This window comes from Panthera pardus, unplaced genomic scaffold (assembly GCF_024362965.1).
Source record: "Panthera pardus isolate Hobbes unplaced genomic scaffold, ASM2436296v1 HiC_scaffold_3, whole genome shotgun sequence".
In the NCBI taxonomy this organism is placed as follows: Eukaryota; Metazoa; Chordata; class Mammalia; order Carnivora; family Felidae; genus Panthera; species Panthera pardus.
Genome location: NW_026526876.1, coordinates 33093279 through 33113299, shown reverse-complemented (window position 1 = coordinate 33113299; position 20021 = coordinate 33093279). Strand labels below are relative to the sequence as shown.

Sequence of the window (20021 nt, the reverse complement as noted above, 5' to 3'; positions counted from 1 at the left end):
TTTGGCTCTCCCCATCCATAAATACAGATTAGAACCATTTCTGTTTGCCTCCCCCACCTTGACCTCCATATGGATCAGGACTATTTCTATTTTTCTTTTTTCTTTTCTTTTCTTTCTTTCTTTCTTTCTTTCTTTCTTTCTTTCTTTCTTTCTTTCTTTCTTTCTTTCTTTCCTTCCCTTAATGTGGATTAGGACCACTTCTGTCTCCGCCCACCCCCCTCCCCCAACACAGACCGGTATCTCCTCTGCGTTTGCATCCCACTCCCAGGAATACTACTCAAAACTTGTATGGAATCAAAGCTCAGTCCAGAGACAGCTGTGGGCGTTGTTCCTGTGACACCTGCTGACACCAATCATACTTTGGAGCTTGAGCTGAAGAATCAACCTGTCTGGGACCGCCTGCCGCAAAACTGCCCACACCTAGTTCCATCTGGTCACCAGAGCGCCGCTTTCTAACAATAGCCGTAACCCCCATCTCCCCACCTCTGCATCCCTGCAGTGATCATCTGAGAAGTGAAAGCTAAGAGGGAAGAGAGGACTTAAGAGAGCAAAGGAGACGGGCAGAGTGGAATTCCTAGCAGGTTCTTGGCTAGTGACAAGCTTTTCCCCCCAGACCCTGCTGTACCTAGCCTGTAACAGGTACAGGATTGGTTATACAAGATCAGTGGGGCGTCCCACTGGCTACCTTTCCAGAGCTGGAGGTGGGTCTGAGTCAGGACTCTGTGCCTCTCACACACTGTGTCTGAATCTGTGGCTGTCATGGGTGGGAGGAGGAGGGGTATAACGGGCCCGCAGTGACTCATTAAGGTTTCTACCTCATCCCTGGGGCTTCTGGTGGCGTGAATGTGGTGCCAAGTGGATTGCTCGGCGCCTTTGCCCTTCCTAGAGACAGCAACAGGGCCCTGGGGTGCGGTGGGGAGTGACTGCCCTGTAGGCTCCTCCAAAGCCCTGGAGCTCTCAGACCAACCCCCAGAAACAGCCAGAGCCAACAACTACAAAAATAAAGCATTTATTTCCTATCCAAAAGTGAGCCTTGGGTGTTGGGTGGCAAAGGAGAACTGGAGAACAGGGTGGGTTTGTGAGAAGTCAGGGCCCTGAGTGAGACCGTGTTGGGTGTGGGGAGAACAGGCTCGGAAGAGGTCTGGTGAGGGGAGGGGTAGGGAGTGCCGTGGGGACTGTTTCAAGTTGCTGGCAGCAGAAAAGACCACCTTCAGGGACAGCCTGCGGAAACACAGAAACAGAGATGTTGACAGGCCCAGGCCCAGGGGTAGAAGCTGACATTTCTGGGCCCAGAAAGCACTCTCTGGAGCACAGGAACCCGGAGAGGACACTCTAAGGCAGGAACTGCAAATCCAAATACCTACAGAGACCAGACAAAGAAGTCAAAGGAGGGAAGCCAGCTAAGTGTCAGGAGATGATCCAGAAATGTGGCGACTGTGAAAAAGTGGCGAGCACAGGCCCCATCTCAAGAGGACTGCGGCCACTCAACACCAGTGGATTATTGCCAGTGGAATGTTGGCCCAGGGTTGCCAGAACGCCCCAAGTTTTTTAGAGAAACTGGAATATCTGGATATTTGTGTGAACTCTGATTTTTAGTGTCAGCAACTCATTCGCATTTTACCACACACACACACACACACACACACACACAAATCTGCGAGAATCGAAGAATACATATCTGCGGGCCACCCGTTTGTTTCTTGTGTGGGTTGAGGGATGGGATGAGCCCCTCCAGCCTGGGCTGGTAGTGGGAGGTCTAAGGAGTCTTGGGCTCCTCAGATACCAGCTGCGATCTCAAACCTACCTGTCTCAAGGTGACATCACTTCCAAGGTGTCCAGCAGAATCCAGGGGCTGGGATAGAAGGCCTCACAATATCACTAAGCTATCTCTGCTGCAGAATCTGCAATCTGTCCCTCTCGCCTTAGACACCAAGATCCTGTCTGCTCTTGCCTCAGTCTTCGTGGGCTTGATCTGGGACCCTCCCCCAACCCCCGGTGCTCCCTGGTATCTACCTGCCTCCAGATCCTGGGGAGAAAGCAGGACATGTCATCTGCCCAGCCGGATCGGCACTGCATTCTGTCTCATGCCTGTTGGGTTCCACAGCCTCAGGTGGCTCCCCCTCACAGAGGGGAAGGATACGGGAAGGTTTAGAAAAGGGAAGAGGGTCCGAAGTAACCAGGCTTTGTTAAAAAGTCCCGAGAATGCAGAGCCAACCAGACCAGCCGGTGGCTGTTGACCGGAGGCAGGAGGCCAAGGGGCCCAGTCCCTCCCTGGATGGCAAGCAGCAGTGCCCACCCCAGACGGGCCTGGGCCCAGGGCCAGGGTCAGTGGAACGTGTCTGACCTGGACCGAAAGCTGTGCTGCATGAGGCTTGGGGTCGGGGATGGGGCCTCTGGCACTGGGGAAGGTCCCAGAGGCTCAGGCTCTGAGGGGAAGGGGGACAGCACGGAGAGCCTCAGGTTGGAGGGGGCGGCCCCCATCTCTGCTGTCCCCACACTGGCTGGGCAGTGGACCTCAGCAAAAGTAGTATCCTGGAGGCTGGGCGGTGGTCCAGATAGACAGGGTGAGATGCGTGGAGGCCTCAGCTGGGGACCAGGAGGGTCTGGGAGCCGAGCCGAGACTACTGGGTGGACTGGGGGACCCAGCCTAGCCTGTAGCAGGCCCATGATGTGTCGAAGCTCCCGGCTCAGCTGAGACACTTCCTGGTTGAGGCGGGAGATCTGTGGAAAACACAACAGATCGTTTCCCAGATGCCACAACAATCATCAATCTCCCGGGTGCGCCCCCCTCCACTGTGTACAAAACTCTTTCCCAGCCACTCCTGCTCATGGCCACTGCGAGAAAAAGGCAGGGCAGGGGTTATCTTTGTCTAGATGTAAACACTCAGCTTGTTTCCAAAAAGGCTTTGGGACAGCAGGTATTGCTATCCCCTCTCCTCCACTTTTACAAGAGGCAGAAAAATAGGCTCAAAGAGGCCACAAAGCTGGAAGTGACATACACAGCAGCCTTACTCTCAGGTGACCCCCCGCACACAAGCTCAAGCATCTATTCAGTGTTTTGCAAACTTCAGGGAGTACAAATCAACTGAGAAACTTGTCAAAATGCAGATTCCTGGGCCCCGCCCCAGCCATTCCAAATTGGGTGAGGCTCAGGAGTCTGCATCTTAATGGTGCTGACAGACACTCAAGTGAGGGAAACACCACCTAGAACAGTGAACCCAAGCAGGACTGGCCCTCCATCTGGCCCAACAGGGCCTGGTCCCGCCCCCCAGCCCCAGGGGCTGCCCTCCTGGGATGCAGATGATGTTTATCAGAACCCAGGGAAGGCCCACTCCCTAAGGGTTGGGCCTGACTGTGCCCTGATGACAGCTCAGAGATCCCCTGGGAGGAGGCAGAGGCAGAGCCTTGGCATACAAGATCTGGGCTCTTCCTGACCAGGGTTTAGACGTGAGGATCCAGGTCTCCCAGGGCTGAAGGCCTCTCAGCCTCCCTGTCCTCTGACCCCTAAGTTTGCTGAGCATTCCCTTCCCAGGGCTGGGGAAGGAAAAGGACTTGGTAGGGGGCAGGTCCCTAAAGGAGAGACCCCACAGTGGAGGAGGGAGGAGAGGCTGTCTTTGCGGGCTAGATAGCCTGAGCCAGCCGGGAAAGGGTGGAGGCAGCAGGCACTGAGTACTTACCTGTGCCAGGGGCTGGGCCAGGCACATGAGCACTCTTATATCATGCTCAACAACTCTGGCAAAAACGGGTTAATTTTCCCATTTTTCGATGAGGAAATTGAAGTTTGGGGTGGTTGTGGGACTTGCCCAAGGTCACCCGGCTAGTGTGAATAAGTGAACTCAGGACTCTGGCTCCAAACCCTCAAATGCTCTTACATACGAGGCACATCGCTGATCCCAAGATGCTATTTGCCAAGGTTGGAAGGAAGGAGTCAACCCCAACCTACCTCCTGGTTTAGCCTGCAGACCTTTTCCTTCATCTCCTCGGCCTCAGTGGCCAGTTCCTGGCTGGGCCTGGTCCCTGCAGCCAGAATGGGGTGGAAGGGTGCAGGGTGAGTGCAAGGAGCGGGAGTCTACGGCTTGGGCCGGGTCCCCTCCTCTTGCTGGGCAGGCAGAGAAGAGAGGAGAAGAAGCTCTGGGCTCAGGATGATGGGAAAGCCAGACTCTTCCCTGCCCCTTCCCCTGACCCCTGCCCCAGCTGTACATGCAAAAGCTTCTCTTTAGCATCTGAACACAACATGCTCTTCTCTCCTGCCTTTATCCCAACAACTGCCTTGCTCCACCCCTCAAACTCCTATCCAACACTTAAGACCCCCTACAAGTGTCCCCTCCTCTAAGAAGGACAGTTAGGGGTGCCCTCCCCTCCTACCTCAGAGCCTTGTTCCTGTCTCAGTTGTGGCACTTGACACCCTGTTCTGGAATCGTTTATCTGAGGACACAGGTGTGTCCCCCACTAGACTGGAAGCTCACTGAGAGTGCAGGCCAGGTCTGATACATCTATGTTTTCCCAGCACAGAGTCCGGCACATGGTCAGCCCTTACTACACATGGGATGGACGGCTGAAGGGACGGACCGGTGGACGGATGGCGGGTGAATGGGTGACGGAGAGTGAGGTCTACGGCTGGCCCTTACCTGAAGGAGGGGCCTGTGAGCAGGGCCTAGCGTGCTCATGCCTCCTGCTGAACCGAAAGGTAGGGGCCTCCGCTGTGCTGCCAGAGTCCTCAATGCCATCCACTATCCTGGGATGGGGGCAGTGATCATCAGTCCCATGCGGAGAGGGCAAGGGCCAGAGCAGAGCAGGCGGAGGGTAACTGGGGACAGCAGTGCCAGGGAGCTGGGGAGGAGCAGCAGTCAAAGAGGGGTGGGGTTGCAAGTGTGGTGGATCAGGAAGGGCGGGTGGGCAGATGGGGCAGAGATAGGAAGAGCACTGGTTGGAAGGCTGGGGACGGAGCCCAGAGAAGGTTCTGGAAGCCAGCAGGGGTATGGGGAAGGCAGGGGAGGCTGGCGTCTCACCGGGGACTGAGGTCCGGAGGTCCAAAGGTTCCCAGTGGGGGAATGAGAAGCTGGGGGGGCTTCCAGGCAGCAGAACCCCTGGGGGGGCCATGAGGGGAGGGGCTGTGGCCCCGGCCAGCCAGGGCAGGGGAAGGGAATGGGGACAGGGAAGGGGAGGAGACAAGGGCTGAGAATGGGGGCAGCTCCTCGCCCAAGAGGCTGACCAGGGAGCCCCGGGGCCGCGCTGGGCTGAGGTTGGGCAGCAGGAGGGGCCGGCGGGGCCTGGAACCACCCCCAGACTCCACCCCAGTCTCGGCCTCTGTGATGGATGGTAGGGTCTTGTCTGAGGAGGAGCCAAGGCTTTCAGAGCGGGGCTGTGGGCAGAGGGCAGCTGATGTCAGGACAGTGAACAATAGGCCCCTTCATTAAGCAACAGCCTTCACTGGCAGATGCAGCCACCCATCCCCCCCCGCCTTCTCCCTGCAGCAGAGGAGCCACGGAAAGGTGCCTCCAGCTCCCAGACTCCCCCATGCAACCTCAAACCCCACCCCACACCTCCCAGGAAGATGGTGTTACCTGGGAGAGGCGAGGAGATCTGGAAAAGCGGCTGAGGCCCTGCGGGGACATAGGGGGGATTCAAGCTGACTCACACCTCCCCCCTCTCCTGGTGCAGCTCTTCCTCCCCATCAGTGCTGTGGGCTTTGAGAATGTGGGGCCTTTTTGTGGAACTGAGTCAGAGATACTTCCAACTCCAACTCAGAGATGTCTGAGTGGCAAAGTAAGTCTGAAAAGCAGTGAAAGACAAAGGCCTAGGGTGTAAACTGTAGACCTGGCCCAGAGGCTAAGCCAAAATGGGGTCAGGAAATATTTGGTGAGTGCCGAAGAGGAAACCCAGGGGATGATGCCCAGTTCAGAGACGGACTTGGAGTAGGAGCACGCGAGGGGGACTGTTTCCAAAGTGAGGTCCCTCTGAGGGGTCTGAGGGGGGTGCTGAGGGGTGGCCAACAGGAAATGATGGGTCAGAGGAGTCGGAAGTAGAAGTGGTGAGAGACGGTCCATGGGGTTGGGTGATGGCCAATGAAGAAGGGTCAGGTGGGGGTGGAAGATGTTAAGCGTGGAAGGGACAATGGAAGGGGGTGCCGGGGATTGAGAAATGATGTTCTCCGGGTGGAAGGAGATGCATGAGACTCTCTCTTGGGATGGGGAGGTCTGCCCTGAAGGAGGGGACCTCGGAGGAGGTGGAGGCCATAGGGGGTCTACATACATTGGTGTCAGAGCCCTGGCGCAGGTTGAAGGTGAGGTCCCGGGGCAGGCCAGCCCGGAAGGCAGCCCCGTACTCAGGATAGAGTCTCAGGACCTCAGCCAGCCCTCTGCTGCTCAGCTGCTGCAGGCCACAGTAGGTCAGTGCCTTCACGTCAGCGCTGGTCTTCAGCACGCAGCTTGGGACTGCCCCTGACCCAGGCTCCTGCCCCGGCTCAGGGATATCTGCCCCAATCAGGTCCCCCTTCCCTGTAAGGGATGGGGATAGTCAGCTGGGGCAGAGGGACCAAGAGGATATCAGTGGGAAGTGGTCAGTGGAGCTGGGGGATGGTTAGTGTGTTTGAAGGGCGGTCAGAGAAGGATCAATCAATAGGATTGGTGGAAATAATCAATGGAGTTGGGAAGAAGTCAGTGGAGAGTGACTGATGAAGTTGGGAGACAGTCAATGGGAAATGTCAGTATAATCAATGGAACTAGATGATCAGTTAAAGAATGGCCAGAGGGGTCAGCTAAAGGGTAAAGGTCAATGGAGTTGAGGGTCAGGGGGGAAGAGTCAATGGAGTTGGGAGATGGTGCAGCGGGAAAGGATCAGTGGAGTTGGGGGAGAGTCACTGGGGAAGGGCTGATGGGTTGATGGCCAATAGGATTAGGGGAGAATCTGAGGGTATGGTCAAAAGGGGAAGGTAGTAAGGTGAAGGCACCAGGAAAGAGGACCCCCTCAGCAGGAATTCCACATATCCACTAGGGGTATCCCAGGCCCTAGATCCCTGGCCACACCCAATGCCCCTGGGGGCAGGTTCTGGGGTAGGTAGTAGGCGGTGGTGGGATCCTCACCCAGGATGGCCAGCACCATGTTGTCTCGAAGCACCTCAAGCGAGCCGGAGCAGACGTAGTAGTGTGCCTGCAGGGCGTCCCCACGGCGCAACAGGTACTCGCCTGGAGCGCAGAACGAGGTCTTGATGTGCAGGGAGAGGGCCCGCAGGCAGCCTCTGCTCGCTGCTGCAAACAGCGGCAGCTGCAGGATCTCCCGATTCAGGTGCATAGCGATGTCAGCTCTCAGCTCGTCTGGGAAGTCACGCAGTAACTGCATAAGGGGCATAGGTCATTCTGGCCATCCCCCTGCAGCTGCTACTTGAGTTCTATAAATGTGCTGAGCTGTCTCCAAGGAGAGGACTCCAAAACTTGCCTTTTGCTTTGAAGTTACCTGTGTTTGACCTTCAAGAAGACCTCTGTGTATCAAACCTCAATTTTGCTTGTGTGTGGACCTCTCAACCCAAGTTCAGGAGCAGAGACTAGGCCTTTTCCTATGTGTCCACTGCCTGTGACTACACACGGTGGTCACTCACACATGTCCTTGGTTACTCAACCCCGTACAAGGATCGGCCCTGGTGGGTCAGCTTTCAACCGGGAGTCAGGAAACTAGAAGTCAGCTCTGCCCCTAAGTCCTTGTGAACCTCGGGCAATCCATTTGCTCTCTCTGGGCCTCAATATCCCCATCTGTAAAACGCAGGGTTACACAAGACCTTGAACATTACCAATGATCTCTGAGGAGCCAAACAATGTTCATAGTTCTATCCTCATCTTAGGGAGCCCCTAGGCCACTTGGGCTTGCTGACCTCTCCCTCTTGTCCCCATTTCCTCCCCAGGCTCCTCTTCTAACTTTCCACACTCTGCCTGCATCATGGCAGCCAGCTCCTTGACTTCCCTACTCCCTGTGAGCCTGGAGCCCTACCTATGGGTCTAGACCTATATTTTCAACTACTGATGGAACAGCCTCCACCTGGATCTCCCACAGGCACCACACCCTCATCATGGCCTAATCCTGGACTTTCATTTTCACACCTTCCTCCTGTGATGCCCCATCATGCCCCTTTGCCCAAACCAGGGACCTGGGGCCTATTCTGAGCTCCTCTCCTGCAACCAGCCGATCACCAGGTCCTCCGGCTCTGGCTCTCAGAGATACCTCCTAGATCCTCAGGTCACTTCCCAGCCTAAAAGTTTTGCAGAATACAATCTAAATTCAAGACCACCCATGAGCTGGCCTGACCCGCCTCCCCAGCCCTGTCTCTTGCACTCCGGTCTCCCTCCTCCCCTCCACAGCACTCACACATCCAGTCCTGAAGGCTCACTGACTTGACTTTCAGTTCCCTGAACTCCCCTGCTCTTTTGTGTCAACATTTCCGGGTCTGTGTTCCTACTCCTCTTTCTGCCTGGAATGGCCTCTGGTAGCAGGCTGATTTCCTTCTTGCCCCTCACGATGTCCCCTCTTCCGTGCCGCCTTCCCTGACTCCTCTAGGCCCAGGCACAACATCCCCTAATTGCTCTGCCATCCCTCCAGCAGAGTCCTATTCACTGCGTAATTATTTGTTTACCTGTCTGCCTCCTTCACCCAACTGGTGTCTCCCTCAGGACAAGGGCTGAGTGTCATCATCTCTGAGCTCCCTGTGTCCCGCACAGAGGCTGGCCCAAAGCAAGCGCTCAGGAAAGGCTGGCTGAGGGGGGTGGGGGTGGGGGATGGCATTAGCTAAGGCCTGAGCTCCCTCTCAGCTCCGGTGTTCTAGTGCCAAGGAAAAGGGATGTGGATGGGGGTCGGTGCCGTGCCCCTTTGAGCAGGGCTTCGCCTCCCGGGACCCCAGGTGTCTCCATCCCAACCCCAGAGAGACGGCGACCCCTCTCCCACTCTGACGCCACGCGCCGGGGTCCGGGTACACTACCTCGTTGGCGTCGATGCCGCTGTTGACAGCCCACGTGGTCTGGAAGGACTCGAGCATGCGCTGCTTGAGCGGCCGCGGCAGGCGGTGCACACGGATGAAGTCCTTGAGGTCCTTCATGCGGCGGTGGTAGAGTGAACGGCGCGAGTACATGCGCTGGATGATGGCCGTCACGTTCCCGAACACCACGGCGTGCATCAGCGCTGCAGCGGCGGCAGCGGCAGCGGGTTAGGGACGGCCACCCCTCCCGCCTCCACCCCCGCCCCAGGACCCAACCTGCCTGTGGACGGCTCTGGGCGCCTGGGGAGGGAGGGGCAGGAGAGCCAGCGGGCTTGGGTTGGCTCAGGGAATACCCAGACCTGATGTTCCTCTCCTGCCCTCCAGCTAGGTCATGAACTTGGGTTTCCCATTCCCTTCGCAGAAGGCCAGCACGCCCCCCCCCCACCCCCCCCCCACCCCCCGCCGGGGACCAGCATGTAGTAGATGCTGAGGAAACGGCTATGAATGAATGCACGACTGTCTGGACGTGGGTGGGCATCTTGCCTTCTCTGAGCCTGTTTCCCCCTCTGCACGCTGGGCTTAGCGGGGCCACCCTGGGGCATGGTGGGCCCGGCCTCACCGCCTATGAGCATGGTGCAGATGGAGAAGATCTTCTCCGCGTCGGTGTTGGCGCACACGTTGCCGAAGCCCACGCTGGTGAGGCTGCTCAGCGTGAAGTAGAGGGCAGCGATGTAGGCACTGCGCCGCGACGGGCCACCCGCCGAGCCATTGACGTAGGGCTCCTCCAGCCGCTTGCCCAGCTCGTGCAACCAGCCTGGGTGGGGGGGGGGGGGGTAGTGGAGGGAGGCAAGGAGCGGCGGCCCAGGCAGTGGAGAGCTGGCCTTCCCTGAGCTGCCTGAGCTTGACCTTGGGCAAGTATTTACAGAGGCGAGGGGAGGTTTGCACCCGCAGGGACAGAAAATGTCCCCAGTGGTCTGGGCCTGGGACTCCCCACAGTGAACTGGTTACAGCTGCAAACTTCCTAAGCTCCTGAATGTTTGGGGGGACCCTCCTCACTCTAACAGTTTACTGAGCACCCCTGTGTACAGGGTGCTGGCACTTGACCCCACCATTCTCCCTGCCCTGATGGAACCTACCGTCTGGAGGGGAAAGACACATGAAATAAATGACAGGTGGGCAGTGAGCTACGAAAAGGGAAGTACGGGGCGTCCTAGGAGCCATAATGAGTTAGGGAGAGTTAGCTTAGTGGTGATTGCAAGGAATAGAAAAGTCACTTAGGGGAAGAAGGGAGGGAAGACAAAGGGAGAAGATTCCCGAGAGGAAAACAGGTTCAAGGCCGTTGTGAGAAAGCAGTGCATCCCGGGGAGCTGGAAGGAGGCCAGCGTGGCTGCAGCACAGGGCACAGGGAAGAAAGGGAAACCAAGTGGGGAGAGAGAAGGCAGCAGGGCTATGCAGGGTGTGGATTGAGTGGGGACTTTTTTTTTTTTTTTGAGTGTGGACTTTATTTTGAGGGCAGTGGAGAGCCACTGAAAAGGTCGGGGGGAGAAGGAGCACTACCTCTGCCCCAAACACCCTCCTGACCATGAGAGTGTTTCCTGTACTGCTTTGATTGCCTGTCACCGGTCTTGCTCCCCTGCTAGGCTGTGAGGTCTGCCCAGGCAGACCCCTGGTCTTCACTTCAGTACCCCCGTGCCTGACCCAGAGGGAAGAATGTGGGGTGGTGGGTGTGGTGCCAGAGGAGGCATCAGCCCGGGGGCCTGAGTGGACAGGGCAGGTGGACGGATGTCAACGAAAGCCTGGGGTCGGTGGCTCACCGATGTCCCAAAGCAGCGGGTCATTGGCCTCCATCTCCCGGCGCCCGATGACGTACCAGATGCAGGCCATCCAGTGGGCGAGGAGCGCGAAGACGGACATGAGTAGTGTGAGGACCACGGCGCTGCACTGTGAGTATCGCTCCAGCTTCTGCAGCAGCCGCAGCAGCCGCAGCAGCCGCACCGTCTTCAGAAGGTGCACCAGCGATGTCTGCAGGAGTGTGGTGGGGGAGGCTGGGAGCAGGCCCGCCTCCGCCTCCTCGGAGCCCCTGCGTCCCCTCCCAGATGCCCTGGAGCCAGGGGAAGCTGCAGCAGGGGAAACCGTCCCTGCTGTCCTGAGAAAGTGACCAGGGAATGTGGCCAGGAGAGAATAATACTAAAACCAATAAAGGCTAACACTTACTATGTGTACTTGCTTACTTATGTAAGTACTTACTATATGTGTGTCAGGCTCTGGGCTAAGCACTTACGATCCTCATGACACACTCATGCCTTCAGTTCAGTTACCATCATTGTTCCAGTTTGCAGATGAGTAAACTAAGGCTCAGAGGCAGGGGAACAGACACAATGATCTCTGGCCCCTGCTTGAAGCCCTCAAAGTCTTGGGCACAACCAGCTGCGGACAAGAGCTGGTTGTTGGCGATGACAGCAGTTGTGATGGGAGCCGTCCTCAACCCACAGAGTAGCAAGGTAAGGCGCGAACAGGCAAGAGGCTTGGGGACAGGGGGAGGTTAGGGGCCATGGCCATGGTGGGTGAGCTGCTGATGAGAGGCGCATACCGAAGTGCTGGGGCAAGGAGAGCAGAAAGTGAAGGAGCCTGGGTTTCAAGGTCTTAGCCATTGTGGGGCTTAGGTGGGGGTTATGGAGCTGGTGGCACCTCGTAAGCATCCTGTGTTAGCTAATATTACCACCACGACTGTTGTCATTGTGGTCACCAGTGCTTCAATTAGCCCTCCAAAGCTTGGAGACGAGGAGCAGGTACAGAAACTTATCCTCTCACTACTCTGGGAGGGGGCAGCTTGGAAGCTAGGGCTAGGGGCTCTGGGGCAGCGCCGGGGGAACTTGGTATGAAGGCCCTCTCAGAAGCCTCTGACAGCATCCCCCACAGCCCTGGCCCGGCACGGCTCCTGAGCCACCTCCTGTCCTTTTCTCTAATTTTAGGTGAAGGAGCTGGAAAGGAGGTGGCCCTGCTTCCTCCACATGGACCGTCTCCAGGGCTTAACGCCTGCCTCCAGCTCCCAGAGCTTCTGCTTCCAAACTTGAGTCCTTCAGAGCTTCTCCTAGTCACCTGCCTCTGAGCCCCACTCCCTTGGGGCCCTCCTCTCCTTCTCCTTGGACCAGAGTGTCCCAGGCCTGGCTCCTTCAAGTCCACAGCTCTGCCAGTGCCTACTCATCCTCTATCTTTGCTCTGTCTCCCTCCAGCCCCACACTGCTCCTCCTCCCGCCTTCTGCCACATCATCGAGTTGGGTGCATGGGGTTCCTGAGAACCGGGGTGGTACGTTAGAAAGAGGAATAGACTAGGAGTCTGGAGGCCTGGTTCCAATCTCCTGCCTGCCGCTGCTAGCTGTGTGACCTGCGGCAAGTCACTTAACCTCTCTGAGCCTTTGCATCTACCTCTGAAAAAGAGAATCTGCCCTGAAGGGTTACTGTGAGGCTCCTATGTGATGATGTGGGCGAAAGGACTTAGTAAATGTAAGATGCTCCTTAAGGTATCAGAGGAGGGGGACTGCCTGGGAGGAGAGACAGGGGATTCTCTGTAGCTCTCCCCAGGACAGCTGTCCGGCTGGCTGACACAGCCTGGTGGGCACGGGATGGGAGAGTGCAGTCACAGGGAGGGGTGGGGAGCTCTGCTCGGAGTGGCCGGAGCCTCAGGGCAGACATACACACATGCACGTGTGTGGGAGTGTGCACACACGTGTACCCAGCCAGGAGAAGAGGCCCACAGCCCGTTGGCGGCTAGTTAAATCCGGCTGCGTGTAGGTGGTTTCCCACTATAGCTGAGTGTGGCAGAGAGAGGAGCGCACAGGGAAACTGCTCTCCACCTCCCCACCCAACAGCCAAGGGGGTCTGGGGACACAGGGTGGGACTCCCTCACCCTGGACTCGAGAGCACCTGCTATCTGCTGGCTGGGTGCAGAGCTGACCACTCAGGGCACCTCCGGGCAGTCCCCGGGGAGCTGAGAGGGCCCAGGACCTGGCACTGTCTGCCTCCAAATCCACCCCACAGCCTCTGCCTCCTTGTCTTGGCTTACAACGCTCCCCCCAGATGCTCTCTCCCCATCTTCTGCCAGCCAAATCCTGCTCTCTGTCAAGGGTCTAGCTCTGCTCTGTCTCCTGCAGGAATCCTTCCCAGACCACCCCTGGCCTTTTTCCAACTGCAGTGCTTTGGCCTCCCAGGTGCTGGCTAGATTTCAGATCATTTGTATGCACGCCCACTTTCCTGCCTGGAACTCCAAGGTCGGCTAGCTCCTGCCCAGCTGCCAGCAACACCTGGGCCCCATCTTCCTCTCCATTCACCTCTTCTGTTCCTGCTGTCCCCTCCACCAGTCCTGCCCCCTCACCAGCTTAGCTGCCTGGAGGCTGAATCCTTGTCCCTTTTCCCCACCGTGACCATGCTCCACACAGTGCTTTGCAGACAGCTAAATGCTCATCGGTTGTTTGTTAAATAAAAATGTGAAAAGTACCACTCATTTGGCATCAGACCAATGCCGCCTTGGTAGCCCTAGTTAGCTTTTCATTTGTCTCAGCTTCCCTCAGTGATTGTGAGCTGAGCTCCCCGAGAGCGCAGACCCTCCCAGCTCCTTCTGAGCAGCCCACGGCAGGTGCCTGACAACTACATGCAGATGGATGGATGGGAAGGACTGAGTCTGAGTTGGGGTCGGTGCCTTCATAGGAGATGCTGGGCTAATTTGGGAGGCTGGGCTGCAGGGTGGCCTGGGGGTCACTCACCACGGTGATGTTGAAGACATAAAGCAGGTCAAAAGGCAGAGCAGCAATAAGGTCAACAAAGAACCAGGTGGCCAGGTAGTGAAGACCGATGGAACGAGGAGCAGAGACCACCTGGCCGGACTGGGACACATAGGTGGTGCGGAAGTTCAGGATGATATCTGGGGGTGCAAGAGGCTGTTGGTTACTAGGGGGCTTTGTGCCCAGAAACTCAGGCCGAGGGGCCAAGGAAATGAGTAAGCTGGGAACAAGCCTGAGGCCCAGAATGGAGGTGGGGGCAGGGAAGAGGAAGAGAGCTCGGGCTTCTGGCTGGTCTCCAGGGAGGAGTGGTCTAAAGGTTGAAGGCTGAAGGGGTCAGAGGTCAGGGCACATGGACCATTAGGACTTAAAGACCCAGAAATGGTTGGGCTCTGAATGCCTGGGTACTGCAGGCCCAGGATCGAGCAAAGGTTGGAGGAGTGGGTCCCTCCAGCCCACCCACCAGGGTATGTGGGGCAGAAGGTCTAACCCAGGATGAAGAGCATCTCCACGGCGATGTCGCTGACAAGGGTGTGTCGGGAAGTGATGGGGGTGTCATCATCGCCCAAGAAGCAGACATTGTAGGGAACGGTGACCGCAACGTAGAAGGTGGCGAGGAGGATGAGGCCGTCCCACACGGCCTTGGGGACGCTGTAGTGGAGGAGGAGGCAGCGGGACCCCCCCACGGAGGCCACCTTGTACTCGGGCACTGATGGCTTTGGCTCAAACACGTTCTAGGGGGAGAGGGGTGGCGGTTGGGGACATTTAAGGGAAAGAGGAGCCGAGGCTTGGGGAAGGGAGAGGCAGCGGATGGGGAAGGGGGGAGTGGGTGCTGCAGGCATGACCACGACAGGAGATAGAAGGTGCAGGGGAGAGGGTCAGGGGCTGTCACCTAACACTTCCTACCTCTGCCAAGCAACTGCTCAGGCCCCCTGTTGATCAATCATGTTTTGAGAGGGGATGGGCCTTCCCCCTACTTGAGAGGGAGATTATGACAAATCAGGCACACGCCTTAGCTTGAGGGGTCACTAACATCTCCCTTAAGTTTCTCTTGGTATTTGGGGGCCCTGTGGGGGACGGGGATATCCCAGAGATGAGGGGAGGCTGGCACGGCGCACCCCATTCCCTGTAGCCCTCAAAACAACTCAGAGGGTTGGACAATTGATCCCAAGGCTTTATCAGGGTCCTAGGGCTAGACAGCAGGACCCCACTGGGGGCTCTCTCCCTAGGACCACAGCTTGTGATTTCACTCCTCCCCCGCATAGGTAACTCTATCATCCAGAGGTAGGTGATGTAATTGCTGCTAGATCCCTGCCCTTATGACATCATCATAGTAGAGTAATGTCAATCAGAAGGAAGCAAGGGAAATGGGGTTGGAAGATGTGAGGGGACATGATGGGACACAGCAGAGAGTCATACATGAGAAACGGGTGGACAGAGGAATAAGCCACGGGAGGGAGATCAGATAGGCAGGGAGACGGGGAGACAGTAGCAAGGCTGTCTCAGAATCACAGCTGGGAGACGTTGGGGTGCAGACAGGACTCACATTATTGGTTTTCATGCCTCCTTGGCCCCGGCGGCCAAAATGGCCAGTCAGCCGGTGTAGGACAGTACGGCTCTGCCTCCTGGCAGATCGAAGTCTTGAGCTGGCTCCCCTCCTACCAAAACCGCCCGAGTTTTCTGTTGGGAAGAAGGGTGCAAGATAAATGGGGGCACATCCCGTGAGGCCCGGTAGGGAGAGGTCTTGTGTGACCTTCAGCAAGGACCTCTGACCATTAATGCCTCCTCCCCAGGCCTGCAGTTACCATGATTACTGTCACCATGGCCTCCTGAGGGGCCAAGTCCTGGGCCTCCACTCTGAGTGATGTCCTTGAAGGAAAAGAGGAAAAGCACGACCTCTCCCATCTCATTCTTGATGGGCATCATGTCCAAGAGGCACCAAAAGGCTGAGCCTATAGATGTGGAGAGGTGGAATGGGAGGGTGAGCAGTCCATGGCACCCCTTTCCCCTTAACCTCCCATGGTTCCTGAGCATAGTCAAAGGGCTTGGCAAAGGTTTAGATCTGGAAAGAACCCCAGAGATTATGTTAGCTGACTCCTTCCCTTCCAGATGGGAGAACAAAGTCCTCGAGAGGATCAGGGATGTACTTGGCGTCACCTAGTCAGCCTGTGGCAGTGGGCGGACCAGCACCCAGACTTCTGCCATGCCAGGCAAATTCTGGGTAAGGCACCTAGGCAGGGCTGCGGGGCTGCAGGGCAGGCCAGGCCTCCTTACCATCCTTTCGATAGAAGCAGATTTCAGCCCGGTGCTCCTGATGGCCCTCCAGGGCCTTGTGCAGCCTCTGCAGTGCTGGCTCGCTGGTCTCCGGACCATAGAGGAAGCGGCAGCTGCAGGTTTTCTGCATGACCTCGGTACGGCCGTAGCCTGTGAGCTCACAGAATCCGTCAGAGCAGTACACAATGGGAAAGCCCCGTGGGCCCTGTGCGTTGGCCAGCAGGAAGTTGCTGTCTGTGGGAAGAAGAGGTCAAGGTTAGGTCAAGGCCAGGAGGGGAGCTTAGCTTCAAGGTGGGTAAGTACCTCCCCCAGGCTGTGGTCAGAAGTCAGAGCCAGAAGCTTCCCAGGCTTCATTTGATTCCTGGGTCCCCTTTGGGATATTCTGAAATGAGAGTGCGAAGAGATAGAACAAAAGGACAAGGACGTAAGGGTGGCCCGGAACCGGCACAGGGATCACTGGGGGGTTGGAGAAGGTCATGCAGTCCTTCTGCCTGCATTCAGGCTGGTGAGCTTATACAGAGGACCTATAGTAGTAAGAGCATGGGCTCCAGCACCACACCCCTGCCGCTTTCCAACCGTAACCTTGGACAAGTTAATGAACTCTCTTCTGTGCCTCAGCTTTCGTATCTGCAAAGTGGGGGATAATATATCTTGTTCACATGGTTGTCGTGAGAGTTATATGAGTTACCTGGGGAAAACAGATCCTAGCATTCACTAAGTGCTACACTGACAAGGTACGACAATACCCCCACACACACCCCACCCCCCACCGCCCGCCGCATTCCCACAGCCTGCAAGACACATGCATAGCTGCTACCCTGTCATCCTATTAGAGAGTGGACAGGGCAGAGATTCTGGTGATATCACACCCATTGTATTGATAGGAAACCAAAAGATGGAGATTATCCAAACTCACAAATCTCCTTTGTTGGGGGAGAGAGACAGTGATGAGTAGTGTCCTCATTCTCTGCCTTCCAGGAAAGGTCCTCTCTTTAGCATCTCTTTAGGTAATTTCAGGGGGTCTGTCCCAGTGCTCAAAGTCTGACAGGATTGGGCGCTGAAGTTTAGTCCAGCAACCCCAGCAGCAGAACGTGAGCTGGCTCCCTATGGCTCCAATGGGTGGAGGTCGAAGAGGGGCTCTGTGGGCCATCCAGGGGCAGAGTCTCCACTGAGGGAAGGGGCCTGAGACACAACCAGTACTGGGAGCTAAGAGGGGTGACTGTCTGGGGGTGGAGTGGCTGATGGGGGCTGAAGGTGCCTGGGAGGCTTTGGGCCCTGGGCAGCAGCCTCCCTCTTCCATCCCAGGGCCCGTTCCCCGGGTGATGGGAGCTATGGAAACAAGGGAGGTGTCTGTGGGGGGAGAGTGGGGAGGCGGCTAAGGCCCCGGCGGCTCGGTTTCCGCCCGCGGGTACCGCTCCCCCTACCTTCCAGATACTGGCTAGGGTACCCCAAGGGGGCAGGGGGAGATCTCTCAGCTCCAAAGTAGGAAAAGGGAAAGGCGGGAGAAGTGGCAGAGAAGGAGGAATGTGGCTGTCCAAGGTGCTGAACCTGGAATCCAAGCTGGGGGTGGGTGAGCAGAGAGTTCCCTCCGTCACACGGACCACCCCCTCCTCCTGCCTCACCTCCCTCAGATGCAGACGCGCCAAGATTTGGGGGCGCGTGACCTTAATCCAAGCAAGGTGCTGCCTAAGTCTGATCTTTTCTCTTTCTTTTTTCTTTTTTTTTTTTTTTTCCTGGGGAAGGAGATGCTGGAGCCTTCTGGAAGTAGACTCCAGAGCGCCTGACCGCTTCGTCCCACCTCTGCGTCTCGGATACCCCCCATACGTCCCCAGCAGAGCTCTGCCCCGCAGCGGGAGGCTCCCACGGCCCCCTCCTTCGTTTTGCGGCACAAAGAGCATTTCCTGACTCAGTCACACTCCCAGTCTTAGCCCCCTGCACTCTTGGCCCTTTCCTCGCCTCCCCTCACAGGGCACTGCCAGTCCTGTTCCTTTCCCGGCGACTTCGGGAGTTCCTCGACCGTCAAGTCCACTCTCCCCGCCTCGGGTGTCACCATATCCAGGAGACCCGGCGCCGGCGCCGAAGCCGACTTGACCCCAGCTCCAACACCCAGCCCCAGCCTCGCCCCACTCACGAGTGCCGTCGAAGCGGGTGGCGATGGTGTCCAGAAAGGTGTTTTGCGGGGCCAGCAACCCCTTCATGACCGGCATGGCCTCGGGGCGGGGGTTCGAGGCGCGGCGCTGGGGGGCGTTCAGCGCGGCGGGGCCGGAGGGGGCGCGCTGCCGGCGGAGCCGGGGCGCCCCATGCGCCCGCCTGCCTCCTCCCCTCCTCTCAGCGCCGCCGCCGCCGCTGCCTCTCGGTTCCGAACCTTGCAGCTCTCGGCTAGGCTTGGCGCCGCCTCTGTCCCCCCACCTCCCCACGGGCCAAGTTCTTTCCCCCGGGCTCGGCCCGCACCCGCCACGTGGCCGGTACGGGGAGGGGCCGCCAGCGACACCCTCACCCTTCTCCGCGTTGCTCCTCCCAGGGGGGAGCGGCCCACGCGTGTCTCTCCCAGAGAGATTTCGGGACACGCCCACCTGGAGCAGAGACCACGGAGGTGGGGCGGGGCTTGGTTGGCAGACACTCCCCTTTCCGGGGTGACCACGCCCCCAAGCGTGGTTCCCAGGCGACTCCTTGTGGCTCCGCCCTACGGGTTTCCCCGCGCGCCGCCCACGCTGCGGATGGTGTTTGGTTCACAGTGCCGCCTGCTGGAATTGGGATATTTCAGTTCCCTGCGCTCCAAAGTGTGATAGCAAGGTTAAAGAGATTCATTCGTTTGGCCGGTGGCGGGTCGACGGGACGGCTGGAAATGAACTTCTAGAATAGCTTAACCCTCACTCGCGCCCCAGTTTAGGTAGGGAACCTTGGCGAGCTCTGTCTCTGAGTGCAGCCTGGTGGATGAAAAGAGCTTTGGAGTCCATGGGGTAGAATCCCAGCTTTGCTACTCACTGATTGTGTGATTTAGCCTCGTCAAGCCTCCCTTTCCTTATCTGTAAAATTGAGCTAATAATTTTCACCTCATGCGGTCGTGAGAATTTAATAGCATAATGCATGTTTTTGGTACACAATAAGTGTGCTGGAGAGCAATTGTCTCTCTCTTCCTGTAGTCTTGATTTAACCTTCCTTCTCTCGGCTGCCATTCAAGTGGAAGAGAGGCTGGAGGCAAGTTCGGGGCTGAGAAAGATAGTTTCAAGTTAGGCAGAGTCAGTTTGCAAATCTTTAAAGGTGTATTGGTGGTCTTTGAGCTCCATCTTCTCCAAGAGGGAACCAGTGCAGCAGCAAGAAGGACCCAGGTGAGACCAGACATCGGACTTTTTCACTACCAAAGCAGAAAATCACCAGGCGGGGGTGTGGGGGGCAGCTGAGGGTGGTGGCTTAGGGTGGCTGCTTTCCAGAACAAAGCAGCTAAAGCCAGTGAGAATGGGAAGATAGGCTGGTGGTCATCTCAGGCCCTCACCAGTGCTCCTCATCCCCAAGTCTGACCTGGGCATTATCTGGAATGTTAGATTGCTTAAAAGTCCCACATCCTTCTGTGTCTCTACTTCTGGATGTTATATTAGTTTCCTAGGGCTACTATAACAAAGTACCACAAACTGGCTTAAACAACAGAAATTTATGTCTCAGTTCTGGAGGCTAGAAGTCCAAGATCAAGAGAAGGCAGGGCTGGTTCCTTCTGAAGGCTGTGAGGGAGAATCTGTTCCATGCCTCTCTTCTAGCTTCTGGTGGGTTGCTGACAATCTTTGGTGTTCCTTGGCTTGTAGATACATCACTCCACCTCTGTCTTCATGTTCACATGGGTTCCCCCTGTGTGTGTTTCTGTAAGTCCACATTCCCCCTTTTTATGAGGACACTGGTCACATTGGATTAGAGGTCCACTCTACTCCAGTATGACCTCATCTTAATTATATCTACTATTTCTATATAAGGTCATATTATGAAGTGCTGGGGGTTAGGACTTCAACATATGAATTGGGGGT

The 20021-nt window shown here is 57.0% G+C and overlaps 1 protein-coding gene across 3 annotated transcripts; it reads right to left on the bottom strand.

The window, feature by feature from the left end:
* Positions 1-993: 993 nt before the first annotated feature.
* Positions 994-18315, bottom strand: KCNH4 (potassium voltage-gated channel subfamily H member 4). Of its 3 annotated transcripts, none has more exons than XM_053892810.1 (17): positions 18140-18315; positions 16009-16242; positions 15540-15686; positions 15281-15414; positions 14225-14468; positions 13720-13877; positions 10774-10981; positions 9579-9773; positions 8963-9162; positions 7083-7332; positions 6253-6497; positions 5565-5603; positions 5010-5362; positions 4629-4735; positions 3944-4017; positions 2345-2721; positions 994-1221 (listed from the first exon to the last, which is right to left on the bottom strand). In XM_053892810.1, the coding sequence occupies exons 1-17, from the start codon at positions 18213-18215 to the stop codon at positions 1017-1019; spliced, it is 3246 nt and encodes a 1081-aa protein (XP_053748785.1). In that variant the 5' UTR covers positions 18216-18315; the 3' UTR covers positions 994-1016. The 3 variants fall into 3 exon arrangements, 2 of the variants coding, with proteins under 2 accessions (XP_053748785.1, XP_019291041.1); XR_008418732.1 differs by having other exon boundaries at positions 1111-1221; positions 2014-2721; XM_019435496.2 differs by lacking the exons at positions 994-1221; positions 2345-2721; positions 3944-4017; ... (1 more) ...; positions 5010-5362; positions 5565-5603 and adding an exon at positions 5610-5772.
* Positions 18316-20021: the final 1706 nt, after the last annotated feature.

Bases quoted from the DNA above. Each gene is read 5' to 3' on its own strand.
- KCNH4 (XM_053892810.1), bottom strand. From the start codon at position 18,215: ATGCCGGTCATGAAGGGGTTGCTGGCCCCGCAAAACACCTTTCTGGAC. The intron at 9,774-10,773 runs GTGAGCCACCGA...CCCCCCACCCAG, and splicing joins CCCGCTGCTTTGGGACATCG to GCTGGTTGCACGAGCTGGGC. The intron at 6,498-7,082 runs GTGAGGATCCCA...CATCCCTTACAG, and splicing joins CATGGTGCTGGCCATCCTGG to GGAAGGGGGACCTGATTGGG.